Source organism: Astatotilapia calliptera, chromosome 23, assembly GCF_900246225.1.
Source record: "Astatotilapia calliptera chromosome 23, fAstCal1.2, whole genome shotgun sequence".
Taxonomy (NCBI): Eukaryota; Metazoa; Chordata; class Actinopteri; order Cichliformes; family Cichlidae; genus Astatotilapia; species Astatotilapia calliptera.
The window spans coordinates 1,623,893-1,648,607 of record NC_039323.1 but is presented as its reverse complement, the minus strand read 5'-3'; the positions used below and the strand labels follow the sequence as shown (position 1 = coordinate 1,648,607).

The 24,715-nt window shown below is 42.1% G+C and overlaps 1 protein-coding gene across 4 annotated transcripts in view; it reads left to right on the top strand.

Annotated features, from left to right (window-relative positions):
• cep350 (centrosomal protein 350) overlaps nucleotides 1–24,114 on the top strand; it is a 34,003-nt gene extending 9,889 nt beyond the window's left edge. For 3 of the 4 annotated variants that reach the window (XM_026158656.1, XM_026158659.1, XM_026158657.1), the window contains exons 10-38: nucleotides 996–1,711; nucleotides 1,841–1,959; nucleotides 2,476–3,488; nucleotides 3,629–3,782; nucleotides 4,236–4,405; nucleotides 4,566–4,752; nucleotides 6,410–6,552; nucleotides 6,633–6,796; nucleotides 7,398–7,508; nucleotides 7,665–7,805; nucleotides 7,965–8,104; nucleotides 9,223–9,327; nucleotides 9,444–9,664; nucleotides 9,843–10,060; nucleotides 10,213–10,491; nucleotides 10,601–10,750; nucleotides 10,959–11,119; nucleotides 12,511–12,633; nucleotides 14,283–14,539; nucleotides 14,684–14,859; nucleotides 15,143–15,287; nucleotides 15,810–15,970; nucleotides 16,101–16,225; nucleotides 16,307–16,368; nucleotides 16,497–18,400; nucleotides 18,793–19,317; nucleotides 19,482–19,628; nucleotides 19,904–20,026; nucleotides 21,415–24,114. In XM_026158656.1, the coding sequence (XP_026014441.1) occupies nucleotides 996–1,711; nucleotides 1,841–1,959; nucleotides 2,476–3,488; nucleotides 3,629–3,782; nucleotides 4,236–4,405; nucleotides 4,566–4,752; nucleotides 6,410–6,552; nucleotides 6,633–6,796; nucleotides 7,398–7,508; nucleotides 7,665–7,805; nucleotides 7,965–8,104; nucleotides 9,223–9,327; nucleotides 9,444–9,664; nucleotides 9,843–10,060; nucleotides 10,213–10,491; nucleotides 10,601–10,750; nucleotides 10,959–11,119; nucleotides 12,511–12,633; nucleotides 14,283–14,539; nucleotides 14,684–14,859; nucleotides 15,143–15,287; nucleotides 15,810–15,970; nucleotides 16,101–16,225; nucleotides 16,307–16,368; nucleotides 16,497–18,400; nucleotides 18,793–19,317; nucleotides 19,482–19,628; nucleotides 19,904–20,026; nucleotides 21,415–21,582 (8,108 nt within the window). In that variant the 3' untranslated portion in view covers nucleotides 21,583–24,114. The remainder of the gene's footprint in view (nucleotides 1–995; nucleotides 1,712–1,840; nucleotides 1,960–2,475; nucleotides 3,489–3,628; nucleotides 3,783–4,235; nucleotides 4,406–4,565; nucleotides 4,753–6,409; nucleotides 6,553–6,632; nucleotides 6,797–7,397; nucleotides 7,509–7,664; nucleotides 7,806–7,964; nucleotides 8,105–9,222; nucleotides 9,328–9,443; nucleotides 9,665–9,842; nucleotides 10,061–10,212; nucleotides 10,492–10,600; nucleotides 10,751–10,958; nucleotides 11,120–12,510; nucleotides 12,634–14,282; nucleotides 14,540–14,683; nucleotides 14,860–15,142; nucleotides 15,288–15,809; nucleotides 15,971–16,100; nucleotides 16,226–16,306; nucleotides 16,369–16,496; nucleotides 18,401–18,792; nucleotides 19,318–19,481; nucleotides 19,629–19,903; nucleotides 20,027–21,414) is intronic. The other variant, XM_026158660.1, reaches the window with a different exon arrangement.
• Nucleotides 24,115–24,715: the final 601 nt, after the last annotated feature.

Here is a 24,715-nt window from a genome sequence, read left to right as displayed (position 1 = left end):
CAAGCTCTCACCTAACAGTAAAGAAGTTAAATTGAATAGCATAGAGACAGAAAAGATCATTAGAAGTTTATTAAGCATTAAAGACTCACCCACAGCGTGTCAGTGTAACTTTACTCAGTTGCTTGTAGAATAACTGAAGTGTAAAATAGGTTTTTAACCCTCTCGCACCTCCTCATTAAAAAAAAATGTACTGTTTTCAGTTGACTTAAATCTGCCTGTGTTAACTATGCCGCTTTAAGCCTTTTAACTCCTGAAATACATGGACATTTCTCGATGCTATTATCTGTGATAAAGTAGTTTGAAAATATTATAAGAAAATTCAAAGACGTATAGTTTCATTTGTCTGGAACATCTGACAGCAATGCAGAAAACCGAGCCTGCCAAAGGAATATCATTAAATAAAGTCCATAGCTTCTGCTGCACACTTGCAGTACACTTACATAAAGCCACACCTCACTCTGTCTTTGCTCGCTGTGTCTGTACTGGCCACCACTGACCAGAAGGAATAGAAATCGACTGGCTTTTCTGGTTGGATGCACAAGACATGACCTGATTTCCAGAGGCTGACCCAAGTGCATGCAGCATGTACCATGGGGATGGCAGGGGAGTGTTAACAAAAAAAGGTCTGGATTATATACGACATGGGAATCTTCGATTTGGCCCAGATTAGAGTTGCCATAGCATGCCTTCCCCTAAGCCTCATTTATTATGCTTATGCGTATGTCTGATGCTTCAGCTTAGGAATTTTTTAATCAGCTGTAGTCACATGTTGGAGGATCTCTCATTTTTCAAGCTGGGATGAACCTGTTTTTATTGATATTTATCATGAAATATTTCATTTTATTGGCATAGAAGGTCAAGTTGATATTACACTTATTAAACAGGAGTCTTTCTTGGTTGAAGTCATTTAACAACACACATTGTTTTAGTGTGCGTCATTGTTTACATCGTGAATGAATTACTGATATATCTGCTTTTCTGGAAATATTCACCAGATTCCCGCCACCGCTCAGATCTACGCTCAGAATCAAAGCGACGATCACGTCCAAACAGCACAGAGCGGCCGTGCAGTGGATTTCAGGGACAATCACAAAGCCACCTCACACCAACATCTATCCCTCAGTACAAGGTTCCAGGAGGGTTAAGCTCAGACCTGTTGTCAGCAGACATCCAGGGAATACTGGATGACCTTCAGCTGGAGTGCAAAGCAGCTGAGCAGGACGAGAGGGCCCGAAAAAGGTCCCGGGGTAGCAGCAGTGGTAGGAGAGGGGGCTCAGGGTCACGAACAAGGACGCCCGTCTCTACTTGGGGAACTACTGCGGCAGCAAACAGCTCATCGAGAGTTTGTCGCAGTGCCAGCCCCGTCCATCGTCCAGAAACTACCAACATAACTGACGCAAAGCACAAGAAAAGGCACTATGATGCAGATACAGTACGCCAGTACATTGCCCGGCAACAAGAAGAGAGAAAAAGGCGTCAGGCGGACGAGAAGAAGGCGATGAGGGAGGAATCGGAGAGGAGACACCAGAGACTGCAGGAGCTCTACAGGAAGCAAAGAGAGGTTGCTAGAACTGTGGCAATCCCCACTGAGACTCCCGTGGCCCCTGTACAAAAGCGACTACAAGAGACCTACAACAAACTGCTGATGGAGGAGGCCCAGCTGGGCGAAGGGGCCATGCAGACACTCCCTGCTATTCCTTCTACTCAGCTGGTAAGTATGGTCACAAAAACATGGTAATGTCATTTATACAAACATGGAAACTGCAAAAACAAAGATATGATCACTTATGTAGTGGAAAAATAAAACGAAAATAAGTGTTGTTGATGTATTCTTTTACAGAGACCGATGTACCAGCCCTCGGGAGAGTCGGACAAAGAGAACAAACGACTAGAGGCACCCCAGAGCCCATCAAGCAGTGACAGGTCTTTGAATGATCATCCACCACCTCCATTAACTAGGTACTTTCATGCTCATACCCAAGTACAAAACTGTGTTTACCTCTGTCACAAGTAACAAGCTCAGTACATTCAACACAAATAGACAACAACAGCCTGCCGGTACACACAGTCCTCTGTCTTCTTGAAATGATCTTTGTTTGATAACTAGAAAATCATCTGGCTTTTGAAAAAAATCCAGATGTTTGGTTTTATGAGCATCGCATCCAACAACCCACGAGTGTTTTATTACAGGAACAAACAAAAATAGTGCACGATAAAGAACATCTGCGATAAGTGACTGGAAATCAATAGCCTCATAGGCTGCTATCAGTTTTTTACATCTCTTACCACCAAAGTACAGGATGATTGTTTGGGATGCTGCGTTAAAAACATGAAGTGGGGGACTCTTTGAAACCATAACTACTGTCTGTGGAAGTTTTACCGTTTGCTTACCTTACCTACCAAGGGTGTTGCACTTAGATGTGTTTAGTCTTCTTTTGTCTTCTTACATTTTAAATAAAGTTTTTTTTGTCACAGGGTTGATCTTGATCTTGGAGTTGCCCCTTTGCCTCATCAAGAACGTTTGTACCCACCTGCTAGACCTTTGACTGGACCCAGCAGCACTGCTCAAGGATCGGACGATGACCGTCTCTTCTCTCAACTCTTAAGAATAGAGGCAGAAGTGGCTGCTAGTAACGGCATGAAAACCCTGCGACCAGCCACAGCCCCTTCCGGCAGGTCCCGGTCCAAAATGTCCCGCATCGAAGCCATCAAGGCCACAGCTGCATCCCTCTCTAACCGCATAGAAAGTGAGGCACGGAAGCTTGCTGGGGAAGGCATCAACTACGGTAATGCAACATCAATGGATATGGATACTGTTTTAGTGCCTAGGCCCTCTGTTCTTGTCGATGGATGGGCAGGAACGGCAGCACGTGACACAGAAAAAGATAACATGGCTCTGAGGATCCAGAAGATTTTGACTACCACAAATTATAGTTCATACAATGGCACAGCTCTTCCAGGAGCAGGCAGTCTGCATTCCTTCAGGGAGCAGAAGTTGAAGAATGGTAAACAGACTTCCGTTGATGTAATCGATCCCATCTTTAACAGTTACACACAAGAAAGGGGGGAGCTAGTCAATGGCTTGGAGAAGGAATCAAGAATGAATAAAATATCAGAAAGGAAACAAATTATGGACGAGGGGGAGAACAGGACAGATCTCCATGATTCGAGTGGTGGATCTATTAGTGAGGGTCCTCTTCTGAGTGAAGGGAGTTTTTCTGAGGATGAGCAAAGTCCTCCTCACCCCTCTAGATATAATTATGTACCTAGACCAGCAGATCGCCTGGAAGCGGCGGACTACTGTGCACGTCAAAGAAAGGATTACCAGCGACTGATGGAGTTCCAGCGGGAAGCAGAGAAATGCTCAGGCCTCAGCTTATCCTTTGCACAGCAGGACCAGGACAAAGCAGTTTGGGAAGAGCTGAACAAAGGAAGCCCTCTGAGCGTAATCAACATCTTCACTAAAAACCATCACAGCCACGTTAAAGGTGAGTTCACGTGTGACTATGCATATAATAGCTTCACATGATGCATTTAATATGAAAACCACAGTGGTCATATGTATGCAAAACACTAGCGGTCAGTTTAGATAAGGACGTGTGTGTTCTGTCTCCAACTTGTTCTTTAGTGAGTGATAGAAATGTGGAGAGGAATTCTCCCTCCGCCCATTCTGCGGCCTCTGGAAATGGACCTGGAGACGCAGCAGTCTATGAAGATGACTTTGTATCGTCACATAGCAGCAAAGCCAGTGGGCAAATAAAGAGAAGCTCCAATTCCCCCAGGTAACTGAAGACGTCTTCAAAGTCACCACTGGGTGGCATTCATGTCACACAGATGGTTTCTCCAGAACTCTCAGATACAAACATTTGTCCTCCTTTTTAGAGTAAAGATCAACTTTCAGGATCACTTTTGTTTCCTTGCTTTGTTTTTGTATGTGTCGTATCAAAGACCCTGAAACTGATTTAAAACTGGTCATCCGTGTGTCCTCACAAAGCTTTGACTTGATAAATAGAATCCTTATCATGTTATCCATATTTCCATGTATTATAGTAGAAGACAACATATTACTGTTCTCATGTGTGAGGAAGTGGGGTGTTGTGTCTGATTGTGTTATGGGTTTTTTTTTTTTTTCAACCAATGTATTTCTGTAAATTTTGAGTTAACAGAACTCAGAATGGAGATATGCTCTTGATAGAAGTCCAATGCTCACGATTTCTTTCTGCACTCTTTGTTAGTGTGAATAATCACTTTGAAGAACTGATGAGGAGGTCACCTTATGAAAAAAGCACAGATTGCAGTCACTCCCACCATTCATCCTTTCAGTCATCCAATCACTCACAGCATCTTTCCTCTGGTTCAACACCTGCTTCCTCGCCCCTCTCCAGGCACTCTGCCAGAAAAAGAGGTGAGTTTTTTGTTTTTTAATTTTTGTAATGATTATTTTCTGACATGACCAGGTTGTAAACTTTTTTTTAATTAATACATTTAAGCTTATTAGCTGAATTTCAGTTAAACTGTCTTTGAAGTCATAAGTTGCAACAGAACAAAGCTTTGTCTCTTTGCAGGACCAGTATCAGATCAGAGTGACACCACTCTTGTAGAGGAGCAGAGGAGCTCTTGCTCTCCAGCCTCGGAAGCACTATCGTCTGAATCCAGAAAGGCAGGCTCGGACAAAAACTCTTCCCACACCCAGGCCAAGAGTGTCCACTCTAATGACACACTAGGGGAAGCTTCAGGCCATTCTCACCAACAGTAAGCTTATTTCAGTGCTATAAAGGCTGCAAATATGTCACCAGATATGTTAATCAGCAGATTTTTCTGTTAAGATCATTTCTAAGATATCCAACTGAAGTATGTACAGAACTGTTTGAGAGCAGGATGAATGGTGTGTACTGTTCATACAAATCTACGTTGCGCTCGCGTTCAGTTGTCTCTGGTATTTCCTTCCTGGTTTTTAGTAAGCTTTAATGCCACACTGCTTTTGTGTCGTGGGGGTTCTTCTGGCTTACAGTGACGCATCTATTTGCTGTCTGAATGTGGTAGGTTATAGGTGTATTTATATATATTTTTCATTTAGGATCACAGCATGAATATATTTCTTTATTTCTGGATGCAGTCCGGCTTCATAAATTAAAACATTTTATTATTTATTTTTTTCCTGGATGCAGGGCAAGTATGAAGTAAAATTTACATTAACCTGGGAAGCCACACACGAGCTACACTGTTTGCTTCCCAGAGTATTTCCAAACTAACCTAAACTTCTCTTAAAAATGTGCACTCAGGAATCATTTGGATATTTTCTGAACTAGGCAACCTCGGTTGTTGCTGTTCCAACCACTCTGAAATTTCCACTTGGCATATACTGTTATTTATTAACCAAAAGTAAATGTATTTAAGCATGACTAATTACTAAACTACACTTAGAGGAGCCTCAGTTGAGGCTGCCAGTCTAAGCAGTCTTGTGGTTTGCTGTTCTCTTGAGGGCCTGAGGGTTTAAGCAGCCGCGTAGTGCCCAGCAACAGGACCGCACTGTAGTTCAACCCAAGACAGAAAACACTGCTTATTTTGTTTTGGAGGCCCACAGGGTTGTTGATCGGGTCATTCAGCTTCACCACCGCTTGGGCCTGCTCCCAGAGAGAAGGAAAGAGACTTGTTTTCCTTCTAATCCCACTGTGCAGCAGTGATATTTGAGCCCCCTAATGGTACTCCAAAGCCCAGGTGGCAGATTCTTGGGATTCTGCACGGTCTGTGTGTCTTCAACAATAAAGGAAGAAACTTGTGAGAGAATTATAAACTTTTTATTATTAATAATGCACTTTTCTTTTTTTTCTTTGACTCTGTAAGACAAAAACAGTTAAAAATGTTCTTAAGGGAAGTCACCCTCTGTAGTATTTTGACTTTTGACAAGATGCTTTCATGTCATTGTGCAGATTTTGATCAAAGGAAAAAAGTGCCACTGTCTGCTTTTTTTTTTTTTTTTTGTACAGATTTAGAAAGTATTATTATTTTTAGACGCTCCTTCTTTCTGAAGAAACGATTCATAATTGATAACTCTGACCTCTCACAGCAGCGCCTTTTTCTTTCTCACTTTCTCACCTTTGCTGGACCCGAGCTGTCTCGCTCTTTATCATTTTGCCATTCGGCTCCTGTTCTTCAGAATAGGCAACCATTTCTGTAAAACATGCTCTAGTGAATATTTGAAACTCTTATTTAAATATTTATACAATCTTGTACATGTAATGCCAGTTTCATAATGTCAATTTTGCAACAGTTTGTAAAAATATCGCATGCCTGCTTTTCCCACTTCCCCTTCTGTTCTCTATATCAAATAATGTATTAAAACATGTTGCTAACTATTACATTGACAAACCCCATATACTGATGATGTTTCATCGCTTTGTTATTGCAGGTCCAGATTGATTTCCTCTACTAGTTCTCCAATCCCCCGGTCTCTTCCAACAGTAGAATCTCCCAATGAGCTTTTGAGAAATGCGTCCAACCAGAACACAGGCACTTTAGCTCCTGGTGGTAGAGCAGAGACCAAGTCCACTGGTAAAAATAAAGTTCTTTTGCTTATTTATTTTATCTATTTTTATTTATGTCTAACTCCCTTCGTCTCTGCTTTCTCCCAGGTGAGCTACAGTATTCACCTGGTGTCCTGCAGCAGCGTATGGCAGCAGAACTCCATTATTTGGACTCAATTGAGGAGTCATTCAGGCAGTTGGGGGATGTGGAAAGGTTAATGGGTGTGTCCATGGCACAGCAGGAGAGTGCATCGTTGGCCCAAATGCTCAAGGTAAAGTAGGAGATGTTTCCTATGAAATACTAATGTGATGATATATATTCAGATCAATTCAAATTTATTTACACAGCACCAAATCACAACAACAGTCGCCTCAAGGTGCTTTCAATTGTAAGGTGGACCCTACAATAATGCATACAGAAAAAAAACAACAATCATATGACCCCCTATGAACAAGCACTTTGGCGACAGTGGGAAGGAAAAACTCCCTTTTAACAGGAAGAAACCTCCGGCAGAACCACGCTCAGGGAGGGGCGGGGCCATCTGCTGTTGTTGGGGTGAGAGAAGGAAGACAGGATAAAGACATGCTGTGGAAGAGAGACAGAGATATATATTAGCTGTGGCATTAATCTTTACCTATCAGAAGTTTCAAAGGATTACAAGTTACTTAGTTTCTATAATCTTTCTGGCTCATGAAATATGATTTGATGTTTTGAACACAGGTCAGTATTTAAATATCTTTTTCTTTAAGTTTTCTTTTTATTTCTAAATGTTGTATTAGTTGCAGCACCAGCTGGGGTGAAAACAAGAATATTACCTGCTGTTTTACTGTATTACACTTTATTGACCTACTCTGTGAACTTTGACCCTGCAGGCCAAGCAGCAGCGCCATGAACGTGAGCTCTATGAGCTGAAGATCAAGGCTGAACGAGAAGCTCTTGAGACAAAACTACAGCTGGAAGAAAACAGGCAGAGAGTGGCCAGGGTACTGCACACAATCAGCTCACAAGAACCAACAAAATGTTTATGTATTTGTGGATAATAGATTCAACGTTTGCTTTATAACCTTTTAATTTCCAACGTATGAGCGCTTTGATTTTCTGTCTGTGTAATGTATATGTATGTATATGGTTTTGTCCAGGCTCATATAGAACTGCAGGAAACCTTGGCAGCATCTCAAAAAAAGACTTTGGGAGGCCTCCAGGAATCAACTACTAAGATGATGACTCAACAGGCCGAGGCAGCGCAGTACACAGCCGATGCTGCCCGACACATCAAAGAGGTTAGCAATCAGTTCCCTCCTCCCTGCCTGGAAAAAGCCTGTGTCCTAATTGTACAGCAAAAGCTAATTGATTGTTGAAGAAGAGAAAAAGCATAACATCCAGCCTAAGAGTGACGAGGTCATACATTTTGATCGCCTTATTGTGTTTTACTTCATCAGATGACAGAACTAGTCCGGTCGCAGATGTCAGGATCTGTGGTTGTCCCTCCTGTTGCCACTGATTCCTCCACAGTGGAGCAAAGAAAAGAAAATGACACTTACTCGATGGAGCATCGACAGGATAACGTAGACTCTGACAGGTACACTCCAAACGATCACACTCACTTTCCTGTCAGTTTCTGATTTTTCTATCCTTCGTAACAGCGATGGGCACGCAAAGTAAAAATGCTTTTGCAGGGAACCGCTTGACGAATTGAAGATTACCCTTCACCTCGTGTTATCACATGAGGTGCTGAGCCTTGATGCGGGCGATCGTTGGCAGTTCGTCTTGCAATCGGAAGGTTGCTGGTTCGAGCCCCGGCTTGGACAGTCTCGGTCGTTGTGTCCTTGGGCAAGACACTTCACCCGTTGCCTACTGGTGGTGGTCAGAGGGCCCGGTGGCGCCAGTGTCCGGCAGCCTCGCCTCTGTCAGTGCGCCCCAGGGTGGCTGTGGCTACAATGTAGCTGCCATCACCAGTGTGTGAATGTGTGGATGACTGGATGTGTAAAGCGCTTTGGGGTCCTTAGGGACTAGAAAAGCGCTATACAAATACAGGCCATTTACCATTTGATCTATTTCACAGATCAAGTCCAGAGGACCCCAAGCTTAAGTGTTCATTAAGGTGTTTGTCACATAGATATAAAATAAGCTCAGAGATTAAGCTGGTGTCAAACACAAGGTGCTTAGTTTATGTAAAAATGTAGTTTGTTGTTGTTTTGGTTTACGTGATGAAAATGGTTTTATTTGTGTATGTTCATGTGTTAGACTTGTACATAGTTAAACATGTATGGATCAAATAATGTTGAATTCTGGGTATGGATTTGTAAGCAATGAAATTTAAAATAAGGGGGTAGAACAGGAAAAGTCTAAACTTCATCCTACTCCTCATCGAGCACACACATTCTGTAGACATGGATATATACATGAAAACTTGACGATTTTTAACTTTTGTTTTCTTTGTTATTTCAGTTATATTTGCATGTTCGAAATAAAAATTCTATCTGTCGGCATGACTCTGCAAAGCTGTGGCAGACTTTTGACATGCTAGCTGTAACTGGTTTCACTATTGGACCCACCTTTGAACTGTTCAGATATTCACAGCTAAGCCTATCTCTAATAATATTAAACAACTAGTTGGACATGCATTAGGGTAACAACCCAAGTGTTGTCAACCCTTTTACCTCAAAGGCCTAAATTTAAAATCTTGTTCTCTTACAGCTTTCAGAGTGAACCATCAAACAGAAGGACCAGGTCAGAGGAGCCGCTGTCTTCACTGAGCACGAGTCATTCTGACTCGCTATCATTCAGGAAACCGAATCTCAGGTACCAGTCAGTCTCTTTATGCAGTGCCATGTCTGCAGGTTTTTCTTTTTTCATTATATTTGAGGAATACGAATTGAAACAAACCCACTCAATATGCCTTTTTTCCCTTCGCTCAGTGGATCTGCCTTAAGCAGCCAACACAGCCCATCACATCACTTATCAAACCATGAGAAGCAGATGAAAAAAGAGGCCATAGAGGGGAAATGGAGGAATAGTGGACTCGAGAAAAGGCCAAAACAGGAAGCAGCCAGCAGCTCCATAGAAGAGGAAGTTCTAGCAGCAGCAGCAAATGACTCCGTCTGCAGTGACAGTATTCCATCTGTACTGGATGAAAAAGGTAAAAGTTAAAAACTCGACATGCATTTAAATTGTTTCTTTTCCCCGTGTAAACAGTCAGATGTTGATATCATCACTGTTAGAGGAAAATATAAAAACACGATGCCCACCTTTGATCTTTATCTAAAAAAACCCCCCAAAACTTCACCCCGAGTTTCTTTTGGTCTCTGCCCCTTCAGGAGACAGTACATCTGTGGCCACAGAGTACTCGCTCAAGTTTGACGAGTCCATGACAGAAGACGAGATTGAAGAGCGTTCCTTCCGCTCTCTTCTGCCATCAGAGGCACATCGCCGGGGAACCATGGAGAAAAAATCCCGCCACCACGAGGAGTCAGAGGATGATGGAGCCAATCACAGCACATTGGTTTCAGGACCGGGGCTGCACAATTCTTTTAAGGTGAGAGTCCAAACACTGGCCAGCACAATCAGTTGATGCAGCTATGTAACTGAAATCATTTTTTACTTGTTCTTTACCTGTTCCTTACTGAACTTATGATTTCTCTTCCTTCTTAAATCTCACTGTCTTCTCATTTTCACGTTCTCCTGCAGTCACAGGACTCAAACATAGCCTTCTCTGGTGGACAGGACAGCTTTTCCCAGTTCACCATGGACATGGTTCGCCAGTACATGAAAGATGAGGAGGTAAGACTGCAGCACCAGAGCTCTCTGCTGCGTCTTCGCCAGAAAGCACTCAAGGAGAAGACCAGAACAGAGCTGGCCTGGCTAGAGCACCTGAAGAAGAAGCTGAGAGATAAGGGAGAGGATGACAAAATGCCACCAATCAGGAAGAAGCAGAGAGGCCTTCTCTTAAAGCTGCAGCAGGAGCAGGTACTGTGGATGGCAAAAGCACAGTTACATTGAGGGAGCTTCACTGAATGCTGTGGTGTTAACTTTTGCTACTAAGCAGTGTTCTCTCTCACTGTGCTCATTTTCTCAGGCTGAGATCAGGCGACTTCAGGAGGCCAACAAAGCTGCGAGGAAGGAAAGGCAGCTATTGCTGAAACAGCAGGAGGAGATTGAACGGATGAGAAACTCAACACTCAGGCTGAAGGAACGTCTCAAGTGTGCTGGGATTGAAGCGCCTCCTGTAAGTAGCTCAGTCATTTATCAGCTCCTGCAGAAGAACCAGCGAATTAAGGCGATTTCAGTTCAGTTCATGCTTTGTTCGTGACAGGTAGTCTTGAATAAACACAGGAAAAAAGCGTACATTCAACCAGACATGTTGGTGTGCTCATTTCTTTTCTTTTTTCCCTTGTTAATTCTCAATCTTTCTGCGTGTGTCGATCATCCTCTAGGAGACCCCGGTGTCAGAAACCCCAGGGTCTGAGCCAGCTTCCCCAGATATGAGGCATGCTGATGATAACCGCAGCCCCTCTCCCTCACTCTCTGTCTCTGGAAGTGAGACTAGCAGCATCATGCAGAAGCTCAAGAAGATGCGCTCTCACATGGATGAAAAGTAAGGACTTTAATTTAATCTTTATGGATTAACTGGGCTTGGCTGTCTCCTTATTGACAAGCCTCCCACTGAATGATAAGAATTCATGTATTCATTTATTTTTCAACTTAACTTTAGTTTTACTTTGATTAAAATCTGAATTGCTTTTAGTATGTGGCTGCAAAGACATCCCTCCATTAGTGCTATGTTCTTGGATAGCATAGCTTCATTAAAAAGAAAAGGTATCGTAGTTTATAAATGTCTTCTTTTTAATTCTAGTTTGACAGGATACAAAGCAGAGATGTACATTTACTGTGGGAGACCTTATCTAGCACTAATTGAAACAGTGGCATCTTTCTCTTGCTGCTCGGCGTGCTTCTCTTGCTGTTTTAAAGTGCTCGTCTCTTTAGCTTAGACGAGCAGCCACACACTCCCTCAGTACATCTTTGAGTTTCGATTTATATAAGCTACTTTGTAAAAAGCTCTCCTACTCATATGTTTGAAAGAAAGAAAGAACATCAGACAATAATCAAAGACCCTAAATATTTACAGTACCATTTAACCTTAGCACTGCAACATTCAGTTATATGTATGCCGTGTATTCCATAAAGTTTATTACACCCAATGACTCTCATATTGGCCATGGGCTTGCAGTAGCTGTAGGTCACCTAAAGCTTTAAACTTGGTCACCAGCTTTGGTCAGCTGACTGCAGAGCCTCTCAAATCTAGATGGTACAAACAAGTGTGAATTGTTCTGGGATTTATAATTTGCGTATAAGTGACAGACCAGCCTTCCATTACCCGTTTTCAGCAATTTTTAGGGCTTCAATTCTTCAAATAAAGGCTTACAACAAAAAACATCTGAGCAGTTTTACTGTGGTTTTGTTGTATAATGTTACAGGCTTCAGGCAGGTAATATAGTTTAATATAATCGGACCATTTAGACGACCTTTTCCCCGTTGTTCTCCAAATCTGCTGTTTTGTTAACAATGGCAAAAGCAATTGCACAAAAATACCCAGTAACAACTTCACCTAACGGTGTTAACCAACACTAATTAGTTTGACTGTCGTAGTTACAGATTAGTTTGTCATAACTGCCTCAGTAAGCAGGTTAGCCGGTAATGACATCCTGACAAACCCTCAAGGTTACCTTAACACACACACTGAGTCAAATGTTGATAAAAGGATTGTTACATGAGAAGTGGTGCTTTAAACGTAACAGCTTGACACCTCGGGTGCGATAAAACGACATTTTCTCACATCACTCTCTCCCTTTCTCTCTGCTTGTCTCTTTCCTCTGCGTCTTGTTCTGTTTTCTTTACATTACGTACGTGTGTCTGCGTGTGCGCTGTAAATGTATCCTCGTTTGTGTGGCTCTTTTGACTTTGTCTCTGCGTGCTTGTGTGTTGTAGACACTGTTCTCCTGTCCACTGCTTCTTCTCTGTGTTCACGGCCCATCACTGGGCCTCCCTCAGTGTCTGTCTTCCCAACCTTCACCCTAAATTCAGGCTCTTTATCTACAAGCAGTTGGTCAGGTACTGTACAGTGTTCTCTACCTATGCACCTAGCCCTGCCCTGCCCTGCCTCAACTCCACCCCCACCCCATGGAACATGCTTGTGTTTGTCCACTGGCACTGGGACCTTGGTGGGGTGGGATGGTGAATGATGTGTGCTGATATGTCTGAGGTTCTTTGTTGGGATATTTCAAGGTTTGTAACTTTCAGGATGGGCTTTTTCATGGGGACAGAGTTTGGATGAAAGCTTAAAGTGCCCAAGGAAAGCTGCTTTACTGAAATAAGCTAACCTTAAACATGTTTTTTTTTCTAGTCCTTGATATTTGTGGCATCAGCAAGACAAAAAAATCCAGTGTTACCAGAGAAGGTATTAAAGCACACTGGTCGAGTGTAAAACAATAAACACGAGGGAAAATTGGGAAATAGAAACCTTTTGATTTGCGATGGTCAAAGGTTATGTTATTTAGTAGGAGCCTTCCTTGCTGGATGGGAATCTCAGACTTAAAACTGGGATTTCACTAATTTGTGTCATGTTTAATTTACAACTCTTTCCCTCCTCCTTGCCTCTTGGAATGAATTAGCGAAATTTGCAGTGGAAATTATTCTTTACATTGTGGCTTCTAGCTGAGAGCTGCAGCCTAGTTATCAAAATAAAATGTTTGGAAATGAAACCGCACAGTGACATTGAAGTAAAGGAGTTTTCAGAGAAAAGACCAGAGATGGAGTGGTTTATCTCTTTAATGAGCCCAGTAAATCTTAACTAGCGCTTTTATTATGTAACTGTTGCATAGGATGGGATAATAAGTACAGATGGTCATTGGCTCTAATAGAGTTTGGGAAGGCACTAAAGAATCTCCCCAGTCTCGGTCTTTAGTATCTGGGCTGTCATCAGTATAAATTAGGTCAAGAGAAAGGCTTCTAAATTAGATCAAGGCTAAATAATACTGCACTGTAATGGCACCCATAGCTGTGGGAGACCATATTACAAAACAGCTATACCTGACTGCGCTTTATTTTGACAGATATTTGTACGTGTTAGTGTCCCTGATATACATTGAATTGAAGAATTAAACGGTCTTCTTGCTTTGCGAGACAACAAAACTATTCTTTGAGTTGTTATTCTGATATATAAGGAGGTGGAGGAACGTAAAGGAACACTCGGAGGCTGAAGAATTTGTTCTTAGGACTTAAAAAAATCATATTTAAACTGCTTAGTGTGTGTGTGTGTGACTATGCTTATTGCTCCCTGGGTTTGAATCTGATGCATGAATCTGACATCTTTACTATTATCTTCCTTCTCCTCTTTTCTCCTAAGGGACATTTCATCACTTATTGTATATAATGGGTACTTGTACATATCTGTATTTGGATGATTATTCTGGGCATGTGTGGGATGTGTGTTTTAATTCTGTGTGCGCTGGACAAAAGTTTGAGTTGAGTTTGCAATAATAACTGAATGTCAAGGTAATTCTGGGTTTGCTTGCTTCTGCAGGTCATATTTAACCTTTTCTAATGCTCAGTGTATTTGTACTGCTTCTCTTCAACTCTCTTCCTTCATCTTCCTCCTCTCTGCCATTCTCATCTCTTTTTTTTTTTTTTTTAACCGTTCTTCCACTTCCTCTTCATCACTTTATTCTTTCCCATTTCTTCCTTTCCATCCACCTCTGTAGGTTCCTGACCAAACGAGAACAACAGCTGATGCAAAGACGTCACCACGCTGAAGAGCTGCTACAATGGAAGCAGCAACTGGACAAGGAGGAGGCAGAGGTCCGTAGGATGGAGAAAGAGGCCCTGGCTGCATGGGACCAGAAAACACTTCGGGACAATCATCTTGACGTGTCAGAGGGACAGGAAAAGGACATCTCTGATATAAGCTCCCACCTCAGTCACCGCCGCAGCTCAGAGCCCAGAACTGACAGCGAGAAAGGTGAAGCTGCCGAATTTTCTTATTTTCAAGTGTAGAACATGGTTTAACCGGAAAATAACAACGTAATGGGATTTAAAAAATACACAGTGTGGTGTGGGAGTAAGAGTAAAATACATAACAATGTTGATTTGTTTCATTTTTCAGAGGATGTTAGCGAGGGCGACTGTTCGTCAGTGACACCTGAGTCCAGTATGCACACGGAGGGACCGGCTCCACCTGCCTCAGTCTCTGAAATAACTTTGGCCTCTGTCCAGGGCAGCCCTGCAAATTACACCCAGGACTTCACTTCAGCATCACAATCACCTGCAAGTCAACTGCATGTAATGGATTTTGTATTTTTAGCGTTTTTGTATTTTATTGTTTCAACTAATTGCTTTGATACTCACTGTAGTTTTTGGGGTTTTGAACACACATCTGTGTACAGGAGAAAGAATCTTATAGCTGCGTTTTTTCCTCTGCTGTACTTCTTGAGGATTAGGAAAAGGGTTCATAAGCCTTACTTAATTTACTGTGACTGTAAAATATTAATGTAAGCATACGATCTGTTGACTGTGATGTCATGTGACATGTCCTGAAGTAGTGTTCCTCTGTCTTCCCATCTAGTCTAATGCTCCTGAAGGCAGCCACAGCCCTGCTGCATCTCCTTCAGAGGGCAGCAGTAAAACAAAGATGCAGCTCCGCTCCACCGCCCGGACACTTATCCGCCCCTGCACTCAGCCCACCGACCCTCCAATGGCCACCCAGTCTGGTGAGTTACTAGTGTGCAAAACCCACGCTGAGATTATAACGCTTTTGGAGTGTGAAATTCTTCCCGACAGTTTTTAGAGACGAAAGGATGGGTAAAGCAGACAGCTGACATAATGCAGCTATATTGCTGGCGCTGTGTAGGCAGGAAGAATGTGATGATGCCAGAAATGCATTATGCAACCACTTCCCTGCTCCCTAACAAGCTTAACTGTGTGATAGGAGACGGGAACTCTTTGCATTGCACTTTATCGTACCAGTGCAAACTGTTGTGCTGGCCTCGTGTTGTAGCTGAGTGTGCTTTATTCATATCCAGGTCACTTTTTAAATGTTTTCAATACTCTTTTTGTTCAGTGTGTTTATGGAAATGAACTTTACACATTCCCGGTAAAGAAAATGTACAGTAATCCCCAAAGAAATGTGTTAGTGTTTGAGTGGGCTAAAGGTTGGATTACCCGTTGCTAATCAGAGGTCTGGCACCATTTTCACATTGTAGTTGTGATTTGTCATGTACATTTTTCTTTAGAAACCATTTCAGACCAGAGTGACATAGAGAGCCGTATCAAGGCGCTCAAGGAAGAACTCAAAAAACGTAAGTTAATGGCCTCCGAGCTAAAGAAGGAGCAGAAGAAGCGACATAAGGAGCGGCTGAAGGCAGAGGAGGCGAGTCTGTTGAAACAGCTGGAGGTAAACATGATGTGTAAACTACATTTAAACATCCAGTTAGATTTGAATAATTTCTTTTCTTCTATGGACGTTTACTTGTGCGTGTATTCTTATCTCTGCTATCATTCTGTGTTTTATTTTGATTTTACAGAACTATAACAACTTCATTGAGAAAACTAAGGCAGACCTTAACAAAGAGCCAGACTTAACACTTGATACCAACTCCCAGATCAACGAGTCCAACTCTGTTTTAGAGCATCTTCCATCTTCACACAGGTACAGAGAATAATAATGATATTTTTCTACATAATTTTCAAATGAATGGTGTGCAGTTAAAAATAAATGCTTGTTTCTCAGGTCTGAACTCATCAAAATCTCAGAGTCTGAAAGGACACAAATTGATGCATCATTAGATCATCGTGAGTGTTTTAAAGTCATCATAATAAATACTTTATTATAATAAATAGAATACGTGGAGTGTTTATTCAAAATGTGTTTTCACAAATATTTTCCAGTAATAATGCGGCTCTCCCAACTCTTATGACAGATGCCTTTCCTAAGCCACATCTAAGTAGATCCACTTCAGTGCCTGGAGACGTGTCTGCTGAGGCGCCTCAAAGAGTCACTCCGGGTGTGGCAATATCCGGCAGCCCAGAAAGTCCAACCTCAGGACAGAGGAATCATCACTCTACAGAAGATCTTATTAGGCAGCACTCCACAGAAGACAAGTCAGAACATGCAGATGAGAATATTGTGTCTGATTATAGATCTGATATTCAGGAAGAGCTGGAGGTGGAAATAAGCTCCAGAGTTGAGGATGAACAAACTCAGCATCTTCTAAAACTGGAAAATGAAGACAGACTTGACTCTCAGGAGAGGTTGCCTACATCTAAATGTGTTTCCTCTTCTGTGGATGAAGAAGAACAACATTCATCAACTGTTGGCCTTGAACAGGGAAATCAGATGAAGCAGAGTGAAGTATCTGATGTAGAGGAACCTTTACAGCCATACGTTATTGCCTCTAGTCAGCCACATTCAGCGGTAGCGGACCTCAAAACCTCAGCGCATCAAAACTACAGTTCTGCATCTGTTGACCAGGCCCAATCCCCAAACTCAGATGCTTTTGGTTCAATGAAGGAGGCTTCCATAAAAGACACTGAGGCTTCTCCAGTAGCAGATGGTTATCACGATGACTTTGAGTCATCAGTGGATTCTTCATCCAAGGAAGAACATCATAGTTCCAAGGCTGAGTCTCAGACCTCCCACGTTTCCTCCCATGAGATCAAGGGTTCAAGAAAAGACGCATCTAGCAGGGGCCTGGCATTTGACAGCCCGGATGAAGTTGTAGAGGAAGAAATAGCTGAAGATCTGAGTCACCATTCTGGCATCAGTGTGCCTAGCCATAAATCCGGAAGACTGCTGGATCTCAATAAGCAGGCAGTAGATTTTAAACGGGACAATGAGAGCTTTAATTCCAGACACTCACCAACCATCTATTCTCTGCAGGTCCCCCTCTCTCCTGTTATAGATGAAATGCCGGATTTTTACATTGGAGACCGAGTTCTTGTTGGTGGTGTTCAGCCCGGCACTTTGCGATTCAAAGGTCCAACCAGCTTCGCCAATGGTTTCTGGGCAGGGGTTGAGCTGGACAAGTCTGAAGGGAGCAACAATGGCACTTACGATGGAGTAGTATACTTTGAGTGTGACGAGCGCCATGGTATATTCGCTCCACCAGACAAAATCTCACACCTCCCAGACAAGTTTGAGCTCTACACCGATACCACAGAAGATGAGGACTCGTTCTTTGATGACTTGTCAGATAAAGATAGAAATGAACCTAAAACTAAGGAAGACAATTTCCAAATGCAAGAAAATCTCAACAGGGAAAATGAACAGACCTCTCACAAGGAGACTGGGTCAAATGATAAGAAGGAAACTGATGGCTCTGTTCTCAAGAGCCAGGATCCACATTGGGACAGGCCCCAGCTCAATTCACAACATCACAAAGAATCTAAACATCAATTTTCTGATGAGAACATTAAGGACATGATGTTGAATTCTGAAGATGCATCGCACACTCTCATCATCTCTGACTTGGATAAAACAGGTCAGGTGATGGAGAGTAAAAAGGAGATTACAGCCCTTGTTGAAAAAGAAGACGTAGAGTCACATGATGATAAGAGGAAAGAAAAGGACAAGGATTTTCTGGACACAGTTGCAGACAGGCTTGTCAACAACTTTGTGGAAGACGCTCTTAAACAGTGTGCTGAAATTAAAAGGGCGAAAGAGCAGAAGATTGAAGCTGCCAAGCAGATGAATGGAGACCTGTTTGGTGAAAATGAAGAAGAAGAAGAAAAATGGAAATCTACAGTGGATCAAAAAGATGATCTCCCCTTCTTTCTCCCAGTTGAAAAGGAGGAACTGTCCTCTCCAGAACTGTGTAACCGACCGGTGAGTCTAACCGTTTAATAGCAGATTATTTAATTTCCGCTTCTTTGTTTTGTAATGAGTTGTGGATAAAAATAATAATAAGCTCAAAGCAGTCAGCTAACCGCTGGCAGTGATGACATCAAGATAGTAACTTGTTTATTTGAGCCTGTCCTCGGGATTTGTTCAGCCAAAGTCCAACTTTATATTGACAGACTTCATTGAATTTGGTGGTCGGTGCTGAAGCCTTTGTGAAATATTTGTAAGCAAAATTGACACTAAAATGCAAAACCGAAACTTATTGTAGGCCTCGTGGTGTGATGTTGCAATCAGATGTTAATATTTATGCAAATCTAGAATTGAATGTAAGCTTGATGTTGATGTTGTCCTTTTTTATTTTTACTTTTTCAACACAGGAGAGTCCAGTGTTAGGAGCCATTGGTCAAGAAGAGCTCGCCAAGCGTCTAGCAGAGCTGGAACTGAGCCGTGAACTGCTCGATGACCTCGGTGATGATCAGGACTGGTTTGATGAAGACTTTGGCCTTAGCTCCCGCAGGAAACAGCAGAAACTCAAAGAGGAAGAGGCACGACTGGGAGCGGGATTTGGGAGATCTAGCTCATCAGCTGGCCCAGCTATGGGGGAAATGGGTCCGTCATCAGGTGGAGAACCCCAGGTAAAGACGCCACCTAGACCGGAGCTGCCTCTCCCCTTGCCTCCTAAACTACCTGAGCAGCCTGCCATGGTGGTACCCCACTCAGCTGTAGAGGTGGAGAAGATGGTCCATGCTGCCACACGGGAGCTCTGGGACAGCTTTGACCTCGGGAACAAGGGAACGCTCACTCATGGGCAGCTGCTAAGTCCACAACCTTCACTAGAATACCTTGGCAAAGAGGACAGCACCCAGAACCAGGAGTCGCTGTCCATTCGCAGCTACAGAAAGGTATAAATAAGACGTGTGGACCCATGAAAATGTCAGTCATGTTTTTAAAGCTCCAAAGCTGGCTTTGGGCTAAACCACCTAAATTGAGGTTATTCTACTTGAGAAGCTTTATTTATGTAAATTTCATACAGTACTTCATATTTTTACCTGTGCTCTTTTCTCAGGCTGTGTATGACTTAACGTGGGAGATCCTTCAGGAGATCTATGCTGAAGACCCCAATACTAATCAGCCTCAGTGGGTCAAACCGCGTCGAGTGAAGTCCTCTTCATTTCACAAAGTCAGGACACCGGGAGACATCAAGAAGATCCAGGTAAAAGAACGATGGCAGCAACACTGAGAGAAACTGTTGAACAGTGACAATAATGATGCTGTAGTGATGTTGACTGTTGATATTTTTGACTATAAAATAATTACATTTTTGTGAAATTGTTTCATAGTTGACTTATGTTCTATAATCCTTTTCATGAGCATTACTTTTAGTGGCCTTTGACCACCAAATTAGAAATTCTTAATAAGGATTTTACAGTCACTCAAATCCAGCATCGCGACTAACATGTTTTTTGTCCCCCTTATGCTGTTTCTCAGGAGTTCATCACAGAAGAAGTACTGAAGCTTTATGGTCTGACAAAAGACCAGAACCAGAAGAACGACTGGCAGAAGATGCTCAAGTTTGGAAGAAAGAAGCGAGACAGAGTCGATCACATACTGGTAGGCCCCCGAATGCCATTTGCATTTCTCTGTGGCCCAAACGGAGCATCTTGTAAATGTTGCCTTTTTCATTTTTAGAAGTAAACACATGAGAAATGATTTTATTTCCACTAAATAACAGCAACAGCTTTAAAGAGGTAATAGGATTACTTAGAGTTAGGAAAACATGCATTGCAGATTAGAGTCTTTAATGATTTATTAAAATTACAGGAAGTTGAACATAATCTGCCTGAAAAGCTTCATACTGCGATGGTTTATTTCAGGTGGTGCAGGTTCATTTAATGTCTTTAGAGAAGAGGAGCAATTTTAAGCAGGAGAAGTGCTCCACACAGGCCATTTTCCACAACAGGAACTGTCAGATGGTTTTTGGAAAGCCTAAACCATTTTCCCACCAGGTTAATTCCCTCGTTTACAACTGCAAAATGAAAATGTGAGAAAGTTCTACTTTTAGGGGTCTTCATTTTCATTTTGCAATCAAAAGAGGGGATTAACCTGGTGGGAACATACACAAATGTGGTTATCCTCTCAGAGGAAACTATGTGAAACCAGATAGAATAAATAGAAAAGAGATGCTAAGATGTGAAAATGGATTGATGAGGATTTTTTGCTTTAGTGGTTGAGCCAAACAATGGTGTTAATAAAGACACTGTGACTCTGATTGTTTTACAGTAGCTATGGTCCAGTTCTCTGTGAGGAGGTGCAGCTTGTTACCACAGGGCAGGTTATAAGCAGCGAGTCCACTGTTGCTGCTTTGTGTTTGTTTCTTTACCGGCCGTCACACAGACGTGTGTTTGAAGAGATTGGGGGGGAAGTAGTAAGACTGATTGCTAAGTTTTTATAAGGAGAGAACATGAACGAGAGTTTGCTTTCCACGGTCCTGTGCAACAGCTGTGTCAGCAGGCTGACTTGATAATCTTTATGAGCCTTCACCAAAGTGGAAACACAAACAGTGGAACCTTTTGGCTCCATGGAAATGACTCCTGAGAGGAAAGGTCCAGATGGATAGATGTGCTCGGACGAAGGTTTTGGGCAGATATTTAAAACAAACAGTTGTTTTATTTGTTTTTAATTTATTTATTCCCCTTTTGTGCCAAGAAAGCAAAGAAATTATTGTAAAGTCTTTCAGCTCTTTATCATGCTATGTTTTAATGTTTAGCCAGGATAACAGACAAACCAAATGCTGGTTTACATAAACACAGAACATTAACTTTTTATCTTCGCTCCCTGAAATGTCTCTGATGTTATTTGTGTGGTGCCAACCACAGTGTTTGTCACCTCAGACTACTTTACATAGTAGTAAGATTACTGCGTTACTATATATTCTTTGTCATAGGGACAGCTGTCAGTCACTGTGCTTCTGTAGTAAAACCAGTTTTTCTCTCTCTCAGGTTCAGGAACTCCACGAGGAGGAGGCCCAGTGGGTCAACTATGACGAGGACGAGCTGTTTGTCAAAATGCAGCTAGCAGACAGCATCTTCGATTCTTTACTGAAGGACACAGTGAATGTGCTCACACTCATTTCTGACAAGAGAGCCAACAGAGACACGCTCTCCTGATGTCGTTCTGCTTGAGTTTAAACTACAACTTCTAGCTCAATCCTGTTCTTTCCCCACCACGGTGAACTCCAGCCAACTGTCGCTGCTCGGGCTTCCACCAGCTGATGTGCCAACAGCAACCCTCTGATGCCTTCAGTCTCAGTATTACCTCGCAGCTAAACAAATTGTCCTTAGTTCTCCAACATTCATTCGCTGAATCGCATCAGCTGACTGTAATAGCGACAACGGTCGCGCTCAAAACGCCTCTTGAGCAATCCCGCCCTCTAAAACCTTAACACGAGTCTGAGCTCTCGCCTGGACCGGCCGTTTTGCAGACTGTTGATGATGATGAGATGGACTGTGCCATTTGCAAGCATGCGAAGGTCCATGAATGCTGCTAAGTGATCGTTTTGTCGTGGACTTTGGAATAACATCCACTCAGAACAGTAGTAGATAATTCTTTTGAATTGTAAATCTTTAGGTAAATGTGTATATATGTGGATTCAAAAATTGTAGTAGAACAACAAATGAGCAATATAACGTGCAGTCTGGTTTGACAGTGATACATTATAGCCTTGGCTTTGTAATGCAGCACATTGAAACTAAACAGGTTAAAGTACCAACTCTAAGCTTTAATTTGTAGGTTTCACATCCAGACCCAGTGATCTGGGGGGGTAATTGCAGCTCGTTTTATTCACAGTCCTCTTTGCAGGGTTCTGTAAGTTTGCCTTAACCGCTGTAGCTCTTGCTTGTTTACGGGGACTTTTAGATCACTTTCTGGTCTTTGGCAAATACAGCACCTCCTTAGTTGGCATTGGGTCAAGTGATTTGCCTACCAGTAATGATAAAATTCAACTCTTTGGCTCACAAAGCTCATGGTTTGCTTTGACTGCAGGTTTACTAAAGGCTTGCTCCACGTTCTGTCTGTGAAAAAGTATTTCAGCCATTACAGTTTAAAGACCATCAAACGCCTTTAAAGCAGAGAGTTGGGGCTTTAAATAGTCAGTGCTGTATTACAAATCTAGAGTTGCAACACTTGGTCTCTGATCAGATCTGGACAGACTTTGCTGTGTTGGACCGCTGAGTTCAAAGAGTCTATGAAACATGTTTGCTTCCTTAGTTATTTATTGCGTGAAAATGTTTAATTAGAGGCACAAAGAACATTCAGAATTGTAAATGATCTTGTAAGTAAACATACAGAGAAGAGCTCCTTTAAACTTTGTGTAAAGAAAGTCTAACATTGTTGTAAAAGCACAAATAAAAAATGTGAATATGGCAATACATTAGGGAGGAGAATCCAGGCAGAGAAGATGGAGAAATGTGTTTTAAATATTTAAAGTCGTTCTCTTAATAATCGATTGAAACTGTTTGTCTAAACTGTGTGACTTTTTATTGTGGCCACAGCTGTCCAGTCGGTCAACAGTGCGTTCCTCTTCTGTGCTGTATGCTAACTTTAGGAAGCATTTTCACATTGTAGCACAGTGTTGACCACACAGAGAAACCTTATCAACTGGTTCCTCTATGTGGTAGGTGTGAACGCAACCGACACTTTAGTGTGTAGCACGAAAACAGAAGAGAAACAACTGCAGTAGGCTGATGTTTTTACACTTACATTACGGGACAGTACCGAAATGCTGGATTTGAGCCTCAGCTGTCCTACGGTCCATTTACTTCGTCTTATCTGAGAAAACACCCGTGGTTCTCGTTTCTTTATTATTTACTCTCTGAAAGGTTTGTTTGCATAACATTTGCCCTAAAATAAACACCCTGTCATGTAAAACCACGGCCGCTGCGAGTCATCGACCAGTTCGAACGAGGCATCACAAAGTAGCCAGAAGTGGTCGAACTCCATATTCAGTTCAAGTGCCTTTTTCAAGTTGAGTTGTTTGTTTCAAACTGACTTTCCTGATGTCTCTGCATCATTTGGACCTATTTTCTTCGAATGTCTCCCTTAAACTGCTGTATACTACCGTTTTATAAAGGATCCTACAAAGGCTGCTCTTCTTCTGACCAGTTAACCAGCGCTTCAGTTTCTGCCTTATAGATATTTCTGTGTAGTTTTTTTTTTTTTGGACAGTTTTTTAAATCTCCTCTTGCTTCTGTGCCTCAGCCCGAGGAAATGTTTGCGTCTAACCTGCTTCTTATCAGGCCAGCCCATGTGTCTGTGCATATAGACACTGTTGAGTCATGTTATTGATGTACTGTATCAGGAACAAGTGGCTCAAGCTGACAGGCTGCACAGTGTGAGTCACTGAGCTGATGTGGTTCAGCACGTAGGACTGTATCTAAGGGCTTTTTTTTGTGCCACTGTCAGTGTGGCTTTGATCCAACAAACTGTAGAAACTCATTGTGGCATGTATGAGAGAGCTTGTTAATTCTCACTGACTGCTTGGAGCTAAAGTGACCTTAAACTGAGTCTTTTTCTTTTCCCCTTCCTGATGCTGTTTGAATACGTGTTGAGGTGTATGTTCAAACTGTACATAATGTAGGAAAAGACCAAAAACGTTTCATACCAGTCTCCATGCTATATGACATTAAAGTCTGGTGACATGATTAGTATCTTAGAAACGTTTTCTGCGAGGCTTTATTGCGACTCCTCCGTCTTTGTCCTCTTCAATTGATTGTATGTTGGTGGAAGCTAAGTTCCCCTCTGTAACTATGCAGTACTTGGTTGTACTTATTGTTTTGTGTGTCTGGACCAAACAGCTTAAGACCTCAGCTGTAGTCTGTAGATTAACTCAGCCTTCAAGTAGCTTGAAGCTGTTTGGTGTAGCGGTGTTGTTCCTATCGTCTGGTCCGAGGTCTTCACAGGAGACGCAGCACCTGCCGTTTGATCTCTGTAAAAAGTAGGCACAAGATGTTTGAGTATCATATTAACAAGTCGAATTAGATTTCCCTGAATATTTATAATAATGTGCTGTGAGTGTGCTGCAAGTGCACTTGAAAATTAGTACAAATCTTTTATGGGTGTAAATATACTGTTTGTCCAATCTGACCCACACTTACGGTAACTTTAACGATTGTTGTATAAAAAGGAAAAAAAAAACACTGTTTACTTTGCAAATATGTACATAGTATATATTTGTTTACTAAATGAAATTTGAAACTGTAAATAAAGCTTTCATTGTTTCTAAAGGAATGTGATGTGAAATGT